This window comes from Anopheles merus, chromosome 2R (assembly GCF_017562075.2).
Source record: "Anopheles merus strain MAF chromosome 2R, AmerM5.1, whole genome shotgun sequence".
In the NCBI taxonomy this organism is placed as follows: domain Eukaryota; kingdom Metazoa; phylum Arthropoda; class Insecta; order Diptera; family Culicidae; genus Anopheles; species Anopheles merus.
In genome coordinates, this window is record NC_054082.1 from 13,497,784 (window position 1) to 13,507,337 (window position 9,554).

The 9,554-nt window shown below is 51.8% G+C and overlaps 2 protein-coding genes across 2 annotated transcripts in view; one reads left to right on the top strand and one right to left on the bottom strand.

Annotated features, from left to right (window-relative positions):
• LOC121600199 (ras-associated and pleckstrin homology domains-containing protein 1) overlaps positions 1 to 5,868 on the bottom strand; it is a 53,331-nt gene extending 47,463 nt beyond the window's left edge. The window contains exon 1 of the mRNA XM_041928617.1: positions 4,292 to 5,868. The gene's annotated coding sequence lies outside the window, so the exon portion shown is untranslated. The remainder of the gene's footprint in view (positions 1 to 4,291) is intronic.
• A 628-nt stretch (positions 5,869 to 6,496) lies between these two features.
• Positions 6,497 to 9,552, top strand: LOC121603598 (ATP-binding cassette sub-family F member 2). The gene is made up of 3 exons (XM_041932572.1): positions 6,497 to 6,608; positions 7,088 to 7,231; positions 7,317 to 9,552. Exons 2-3 carry the CDS (start codon positions 7,111 to 7,113, stop codon positions 9,035 to 9,037), a joined length of 1,842 nt encoding a protein of 613 aa, XP_041788506.1. The 5' UTR covers positions 6,497 to 6,608; positions 7,088 to 7,110; the 3' UTR covers positions 9,038 to 9,552.
• The last annotated feature ends 2 nt before the right edge of the window (positions 9,553 to 9,554 follow it).

Here is a 9,554-nt window from a genome sequence, read left to right on the forward strand (position 1 = left end):
TACAGAATTATTGCCATTCTACTCGCTACACTACCTGCTACTCTTATCGGAAAACGTTAATTTGCCAAGCAGTTTTTTGTGTAGCACAAATTTGCTTGTTCTCGCTAATGGCCCTAGCCAAATGTGGCGCTACGAAGCGGTTCGTCCGTTCCGCGCGTGGGGTGCTGCTTATCAAACGCGATCGGACCCATCGGCACGGGGGGCACGTGTTTTGTCACCACCGTTTGGTTGATTAGTTTATTGCGTGCTTTTGCTGGTTGTGCATGTTTTATTTCTTTCTGCATGACATTCATCGGAACCAAGCGCCGGGAACGAAAACCTAAAGGGACAACAATATAACAAAAAAACAATGAAATAACTGATTGGCAAAAGGTGCGAGGCACACTGTACGGCTTCGCAAGGCTCGCGCCTTTGCGCAATGCTTTCGAACGTGCGCTGGAAGCTTCCAAGTGGCGCTGGCGAGCGGTTAAGCCATGCCAACGAAAAGCTGGGCCCCCTCTGCCTTCGCGAAAGGGAGATCTTGCGGGTAGACAAACGGTCCTTAGGAAAATGAGAGGAGGTTCGTTACGATCGATCGGCCGGAAAGGGCTAGTTACTAACCGGGCGGGGGGGGGGGTGAAACTAGGCTCTTGGGAGTTAGCTAGGCGGCAAGCACTCTATGCGACACCTACCCGATGGGTCCCTTCCCCTCCCCCCCCCCCCCCCTTCACGACCAGCAAAGATGTCGTGAGCATGGATTCGGTTCACTTACACGTAAGGGATTATGCTGGCCGCTTTGCCACGGCGCATGTAGCGCACGATCTCGCGTCGTACTCGCTTGTGTCGGAGGGATGGAAGGCATGAAGTGTGTTTAATGCAAAGCCCGCGCGCGCTAGACCAAACGCCGAGAAGCATCGGCGACGACGACCTGCTGGCGGACAAATGTAAATGAGGTAGAAAAGCGCTACATCCATATGGTAATCAATTTCACCGCCGTGGCCTAAAAACTGCACAAATATTGCACATCTCGCTGACAGGATCACTGCCGGCGGTAGGAAGTTTGCCCGGTGTGTGGCTGTCACCTTACCGAACGATCCGTCCCGGGCACAACGGGCAAGCGGGGCACAGCAGCAGCACACGGGTGGAATGCTAATCCATGCAGATGTTGTTTCCAAAGCAAAGTGACTCTTCATGTACGCTGGGGAAACAAAAAGGCCAAAACCAGCAGCGGTAGCGTGAGCCCTACACAAGCTAGCGACACAATTCGCCAATCACCTGCCCTAGAGCGATTGATCAATCGCCGACGTAGCCGCTGCCGCTGCCGACGGAGTCCGGGGTCTTCCGAACAAAAGCACCCAAAAACCGGAATGCAGCGTGACTCGCTGTCTTTGCTGCTTGCAAGCGATCAAGAGCGGCCCTCTAACACTGTGCCCCGAAAATGCGGTGCTCCGATTTTAAGCTATCTAAAGACGACAGAGCCAAAGCCCACTGTACACTGCCGCCTCTGGCATAGGAAACCGGACAGCCGAAAACGTGTTTGGAAGGGTCTTTCGGAGCCGTGTTTGTGTGGAGAGTCGTCCCCGCCAAGGTTTTGGGAGGGGAATAGATAACCGATCGATCGATAAAGCGATCATATTGATGTGTTAATCGAAGTGTTTGATTCCGAGTTTCCAGATACAAAAACCGGCAGTGGCATCGATACTCCATTATCGAACGCTCCAGAGGTCAAGAGGCGACATCGAAGCTGAGGTAGCAGCGAGTAACCTTGGATCATATCCCTTACTTCTTCTACCACAGCGCACACGATGAGAACATGTTTGCAAACAACTACAGCAACCAACAACACAACCCAACCTCCTCCTGCACGTACGTGGTCATCGGACCACCCGGACAGAATAGTTTTGTAAATTTCCGCACTCTCTGAGAACGTTGCTAGCCTCAGTTCCCCACCACCCTTGGATGAAACGTGTGATACATTAGGTTACATTTTTCTTAGCTTCCCCCTTTATGACCGGTGGTGCGGCATTTTTGCTTTTACTGGTAGCAAAAGTAAACTCCTCCACTTCCCTATCGTCGTAAACTTGCCGGCCCCACTGCAAGGGGTTGATACAAAACAACTGGGGAGCTGCTGTAACTATCAGTGCGACTATAACGAGCCAAGTCACCGCAGCGGGCTTCCAGTGTGATAAGCGGTCGAGCAATGGGTTCTGGGTTGGAACTAAAACAAACAACCGGAGGCAACCGCTTGGGATGACCGGGGTAGGGTATATCAGCACGGTGACGTGCGGGCCATGCAATTAAATTCTTCAGCTATCGTTGTTGTGGCTTCGGTAGAGCATGAATTGATTAAATAGTTCGTAATAGTGAACTCTAATTATCTAATTCGTAGAACCTTTCTAATGTGAACATTCTCAATAGTACGTTTCAATTCCAACACATTGTTATCTCTCTTATCCGGAAGATTCCTCGAATCTGCATACAGTACATGTCCGCCAATTCCAGACAGCTCAAATTTAATGAGATTTTAAACGCCAGTTCTCTGCTTATTGTCAGACCATCTAAGGACATGTGCGGACTTCTGCGCTTGGATGCCAAAAATAGAAGATTACAAAACTTATTAGAATTATGTCTGCAACCCAAGCTTTCTGTAGCAACTGTTCAAGCGACGTTTTCAACACATTACTAATCCTTCAATGTTCTTAAAGCTCGTAAGAACATTTTAATCACTGCAATGTGTAAACCTCTACTTCACTCCGCCAGTCCCATTGGTTTGCGGATAAGAGGGAGTTGACTGTACTTAGTTAATACCAGGTTTTGGAAATGCGTCATTGGCTTTGCAGCACCATTTGTGTGACTTAGAGCAAACCATATTTGCATTCCACGGTGATTCATTTCGCTGATAAGGCTTTGCGCTAACTTCGTAGACCCGAAGCCTCCAACGGAAACGGACGTGAATGCACTCAAACTGGGACTTTCCCTCTAGATCAACGGCTCCCACTCATTAACTCAACGAGTAAGCAATTTGGCGTCTTTAGGAAGTTAAGTATGTTCCATCTTTACGACCAACATCTTCAAAATTGAGATCTCTCGATCTTCCTCCTCTCCCGATAATGACCTCAACTGCCCCTGGGTGCAGCGGCAGCAAAAGGGCGATAAAACTGTTTACTGATCTCATGAAAAATTCATTCCTAAACACAACATTTTGGAATCCGTTCGCGACCCTCCAGGGATGATGGGAAGCATCGATCAAAAGAGAGACAGAGAAGAAGGTGCACATTGACGATCGTGCGCCCGCATAAGCGTAGTCAATAAAAATGTGTTTTTCAATCAAAATACCTTCCCGGCTGGCTGGCGTGCCTGGCCCTAACATGAGGTTGATAATTTCATTAAAGACCCATCACTTTCGACACCGAAATGGTTCCTCCTTTCGCTCATCGGATGCGCCCCGCCGGTGGCTTCGACAGTGCCCTCTTGCATGGCTGCAAGATAAGATTTCTTCGACTCCAATGCTCAGCGTCTTTGGCGCGTTTAACCGGTGTGAGGATCCCCGTGGTGCCTCTTTCAGTGGATCCTTTCTTTCGACCTCCCGAAGAGTCGTGTCGTGTGTGTGTGTGTGTATGTGTGGGACGCGTGCACTGGGCCTGTTAGCGGTCATCACGGTTGCAGTCGGATGCAGTTACACCTTTCGAACTCACCTCGTTCGATTCGGGTGTGTGTGTGTGTGTGTGTGTGTGTGTGTGTGTGTGTGTGTGTGTGTGTGGTGTGTGTGTGTGTGTGTGTGTGTGTGTGTGTGTGTGTGTGTGTGTGTGTGTGTGTGTGGTGTGTGTGTGTGTGTCGCTTCTTTCAAACCAGAACGCGTTGTCGATCGCAGTGTCGATTGGCGTTTTAAGGCCAGGCCAGCAGCCTCTTCCTAACAGCAGCAGCGCCAGCACCAGTAAGCCCACCACCATTCGATTCCTTTCTCCCCGGGCGCTTTCACACCTACTCATCTCGGGTTCGGACAATTATTCATTCACCCCGCTTCCCCGCTGGGCGGTGCCACAATCGGCCCACTTCCTCCCATTAATCGGCCCACACGCGCCACGGCCATGGGGTGATCCTGTGCCGTGCAGCAGAAAGCGTGTGGTCGTGGTGCAGCCATATGGTACGAGCGTGGTCGTGGTGCACGATGCACAACCCGCTGCATATAGTGCACCCTTGGGGGGGGAGGTAAGGGGGAGGGAGGATCGACCCACACACACACACAACTAAAGAGAGCATAAAGCAAGAAGAGCTGGTTGGCTTCAAATTATTGTTTTCAAAATGGACTTACCACACAAATATTTCCAGAAGTCTGTAGCCCCACCGCTGGAGGACCAGCTAACACACGAACGAAATCGAAACCGAACCAATGAACACACAAAAAACCGGCCCACTTTTCCAAATGGCAATATCACAACCTCTTCCAAACCACTGCAAACTGCACCTAACGGCGGTACAGGGTGGGCAGACCACTTGTGCCCATGAACAGGCCAGCAATCGATATTGAATTCTCTCTATCCTAGAGGGCCCTAGAGGCGCGCTCGCTTTTCTATTACACTACACCACTACGAAGGATGCGGTACACACCACACACACACAGGAACAGGACCACACACACACACTTCACACTACGAGAGCACTACGAAACACTGCAGGATGGGAAGATCATGATGCACAGTCCAGGAGTAGGAGGAGAATACTACCGCCGCCGCACAAAGGCGAACGAGATAAATGTTGAGGAAGCACCAGTACAATGCTCACCCTCACGCGTGCCTCTTATCATTATGCGTCGCGCGAAATGCCCGCTAAATTCCGGCACAAACCACATACACACACACAAGCACACAAGCACACGGGCACACCGGAATACTATTTTGACAACACAACAGCGCCCCGGGGACTACGGGGCGATTATCACGGCGGTTTCTTCACCTTGCTTTGGTGACGGTGGTTCTTCGCGCGCTGCTTACAACACAATACACTTGCCGTGGAGCTTGCACCATCCAGGCAGGGCTCTAGGTGTGTATGTGGGGCTGTGCAGTAGGCGACGGTCAGCACTCCATAGCTTCCGTTGACGGCATTGGTGATGTCATGTGAACGAAAAGGGGGTTTGCTGGATGCCTTACGGGAACTGCCGGTGGAAGTGCAAAGAAGACATCTCTAAATTCAACACCAACGCGACGGCCACAAACACACACACACACACAGACAGACCGAGCTAATAGCACAATGGAATGGCTTTACATTTGTTGCCAGTATTTCCGCTTATTCGTGTTTGCCAAACGAGGAAATCTGCAATCGGAAACTGCACTCTCTCGCGCGCGCCCACACTTCCCCGATTGGCTTGCGCTTTACGGTGTGTTGTGGTGGGGTGGTTTTTTTCTTTTCTTTCTTGCACCTTCCCTCGGCTAGGCACGATGTAACATGAACACCGTTTCTTGTTCTGTGCAAAGGGCGGGAGACAACTCCACAACCCCGCCTGGTTCTACTGGTCCTGCACGGGTTGGTCGGGCACTGAAGGAATGTGTTGAGTTTTTCGGTGTCTACTACTGTCGCGCACTTTTCCCCAGGAGAGCTGCAAAGCGCTCCAGTTCACAAGAATGTTTAGCACACCTTTTGTCAACACACACACACACACACACAATTTGCGGCACGTTCGCGTTGTCTACCGCTCGCCCCGCAAACTTTGGATGGAGGCGCGCGAGCTGAAAACTGCTGGAAAAACGTTTCGTCCTAAACGAGGTGTATGTCTCGCCCGTTTGCTTTTCCGAGTACCACCGTACCAAAACGCCACACACTCGAGAGCAAAGCGCACGCACGTCCGCACACTGGAAAGCGTTGGCAGCGAGTATGCTGCGAGAGAGCGGCTGCCCTGCAGAGAAGCCGACACCGCCGACGCCGCTAAGCCGAAGCTCTTCTGTACGGCACGTTTTGCAGTGTGTGTGCGCGCGCGAAAGAGAGAAAGCATGCTGCTGGTGGTGGTGTGGTAGCTGCTCGCTCGTATGCTCCATCATGCTCCAAACAATAGACAAGCCTGTGAGAGCTGTACCATGAAGCTGGATGATGTATATGTTTGTGATATTATATTGTTTCAATGATTATGATTAGTTTAAACAGATGCTTATGGTGAATGTTAAATGAAAAATATCTGGGAGTAATTTTTCGTTCACTAATATCGCTCGACCAAATCCAACCCACGACCGCCAATCGTGCTTCAAGTGGTGTTGAGTACCCCTGCAATCGGTTCGTGTTTGATTTGCGTGACCACAGTGCATTGCAGATTGCAATCGCATGCAAACTTTTATTATTTGCACACGAAACCCCTCCAATAATGTTGGAATGCATTTTTATTGTTCTTTAAACATTCTAAAATCAGCAAAAGAATAAACATTTGCTTTGCAAACCCTTTTGCAAGCCGTTCTTTGCACAATCTATCAAACACTGCGCGACTGGAGCGCTCCCACTGTGCGGCGCTGCCCGAATGCAGCTGTCAAAAAACATGTGTTTTTTTGATGCCGCCGCGCGCAGAAAAAAAGTCCCTCTTTCGCAATTGTCAAGTGTTGTGCAGGCCGAAAAATATAAACGAGTGTTAAAAAGCTAATTTTCAGGTAGAAATCGTTCCCCAAAGTTGCATCAATCCATCAATCACCGTTCCGTGGTGCATCTGCCAGCCGTGGGAAGTGTAGTTCGCGCTGTTCGGCGCTGCATATTGCTGGGTGAAGCAAAGTCCCCTCAGACGGAACCGCTTTGTGCTGTGCTGTACTACAAATGCGGAAGCAATTTGCACGGCTCGCAATCGTGATGTGATTAAAAATTGTGAAATGTATAGCAGCGCAAAAAAAAACGAATCCCTTCCTGACACTTCCCCCGTTCGATCGATTCTGGTTGTGATGTGCCACGAAACGCGTGCTGTTGAACTAATAATTCTTGCTCCGTTACACTTGATCGCCCTCGAAAGCGTTTAACCCACTTTTATCCGTCGGAATTCCATGTTAGCGGATGTGTGGCTGTGTGTGTGTGTGTGTGTGTGTGTGTGTGTATGTATGTGCTGATCGCTTATGTTTCTATTACCTTTCTTCCGTCCCAGTTTTAACCCACCCGTACAACACAATGGCACCGGACAAGAAGCAAAAGGGCCGCAACAAGAAAAGCATCCCGGTCACGAAGAAGGATGACAAGAAAGCGAACGGCACCAACGGTGACGTTGTCACGGCCGATATGACTGAGGAGGGTAAGGATTTAGTTTGCTTTGAAATTACAAATTTTGACTGAAATTACGTTAAATCGTTCACTCGTGACTTTTTTTTTTGTCGCAGAGGCACTGTGCGCGAAGCTGGACGAGGAGGCACGGATCAATGCGGAGGCCCGTGCCTGCACCGGGTCGTTGGCGGTGCATCCCCGGTCGCGTGACATCAAGTTCTCCAACTTCTCGATCACCTTCTTCGGCAGCGAGATGCTGCAGGATACGATGCTCGAGCTGAACTGCGGCCGGCGGTACGGTCTGCTCGGGGCGAACGGTTGCGGCAAGTCGTCGCTGCTGTCCGTGCTTGGCAATCGCGAAGTGCCGATCCCGGACCACATCGACATCTTTCACCTGACGCGCGAAATTCCGGCCAGCTCGAAGAGCGCCATCCAGTGCGTGATGGAGGTGGACGAGGAGCGCATCAAGCTGGAGAAGATGGCGGACGCGCTGGTCGAGCAGGAGGACGACGACGCGCAGGAGCAGCTGATGGACATCTACGACCGGCTGGACGAGATGTCGGCGGACCAGGCGGAGGCGAAGGCGTCCCGCATCCTGCACGGTCTGGGCTTCGACAAGGACATGCAGCAGAAGGCGGCGAAGGACTTTTCCGGCGGCTGGCGTATGCGCATTGCGCTCGCGAGGGCACTGTTCGTGAAGCCGCACCTGCTGCTGCTGGACGAACCGACCAACCATCTCGATCTGGACGCGTGCGTGTGGTTGGAGGAGGAGCTGAAGACGTACAAGCGCATTCTGGTGATCATCTCGCACTCGCAGGACTTCCTGAACGGCGTCTGTACGAACATCATCCACATGACGCAGAAGCGGCTCAAGTACTACACCGGTAACTACGAGCAGTTTGTCAAGACCCGGCTCGAGCTGCTGGAGAACCAGATGAAGCAGTACAACTGGGAGCAGGACCAGATCGCACACATGAAGAACTACATCGCCCGGTTCGGTCACGGTTCGGCCAAGCTGGCCCGCCAGGCCCAGTCGAAGGAGAAGACGCTCGCCAAGATGGTGGCCCAGGGGCTGACCGAGAAGGCGGTGGACGAGAAGCAGCTCAACTTCTGCTTCCCGTCCTGCGGCACGATCCCGCCGCCGGTGATCATGGTGCAGAACGTGAGCTTCCGGTACAACGACAAGACGCCGTACATCTACAAGAACCTCGAGTTTGGCATCGATCTGGACACGCGGCTGGCGCTGGTCGGCCCGAACGGTGCGGGCAAGAGTACGCTGCTGAAGCTGCTGTACGGTGATCTGGTGCCGACGTCCGGCATGATCCGCAAGAACTCGCATCTGCGCATCGCCCGGTACCATCAGCATCTGCACGAGCTGCTCGACATGGACGCCAGCCCGCTAGACTACATGCTGAAAAACTTCCCCGAGGTGGTGGAGCGCGAGGAGATGCGCAAGATTGTTGGCCGGTACGGGCTGACCGGGCGGCAGCAGGTCTGCCCGATCCGCCAGCTGTCCGACGGGCAGCGGTGCCGCGTCGTGTTCGCGTACCTGGCGTGGAAGAAGCCGCACCTGCTGCTGCTGGACGAACCGACCAATCACTTGGACATGGAGACGATCGATGCCTTAGCGGAAGCCATCAACGACTTCGAGGGTGGGCTGGTGCTGGTCAGCCACGACTTCCGGCTGATCAACCAGGTGGCGGAGGAGATCTGGGTGTGCGAGAAGGGCACGGTCACCAAGTGGAACGGTGGCATTCTCGACTACAAGGAGCATCTCAAGAAGAACATTGCCAAGGAGGCACGGATTGCGTCCAGCGGCACCGCTGGCGGCAAGTGAGCGGCTGTGTTTGTTGTTTGTCCCCCCCCCCCCCCTTCGATCCGGGCGGGGGGTTAACTCTCATCTCCTTATTTCGCTTCATCTGCCGTGGGGTCAATTCCAAAGATTGCTCCAAAACAAAACAAAACAAACTAAACGCGGGCGTGGGAAACTTTATCCTTCTTTCCTTTGAATGGCATTCTCTCTCGCTCCTTATTTTTCGAATCAACATCTCCTTTCCCTCTTCCCCGCCTCATCGATCACACTCCACAAACCGCTTCAACAGTTAGAGAATGCAAATGAACAGTAACACCCACTAATTAGTACCAAACCAATTAAATGCAGGCAGCAGAAGCAGCACCACAATGCTTACGGTAAAGAAAACACGAATTCAATAAAATTTTAGCAACAATTTATAACAAACAAAAACCGAACACCACAGCCACAACAAGCCCAGTTAGTCCAATCGCTCAAGATCACGTCAAGCATGCAAAACACATAGCAATTTGTTAAAGCCACCCAACACCCCCCCCCCCCA

Coding starts and splice junctions, on each gene's coding strand:
- LOC121603598 (XM_041932572.1), top strand. CDS start 7,111: ATGGCACCGGACAAGAAGCAAAAGGGCCGCAACAAGAAAAGCATCCCG. Junction 7,232..7,316: donor GGCCGATATGACTGAGGAGG/GTAAGGATTTAG, acceptor TTTTTGTCGCAG/AGGCACTGTGCGCGAAGCTG.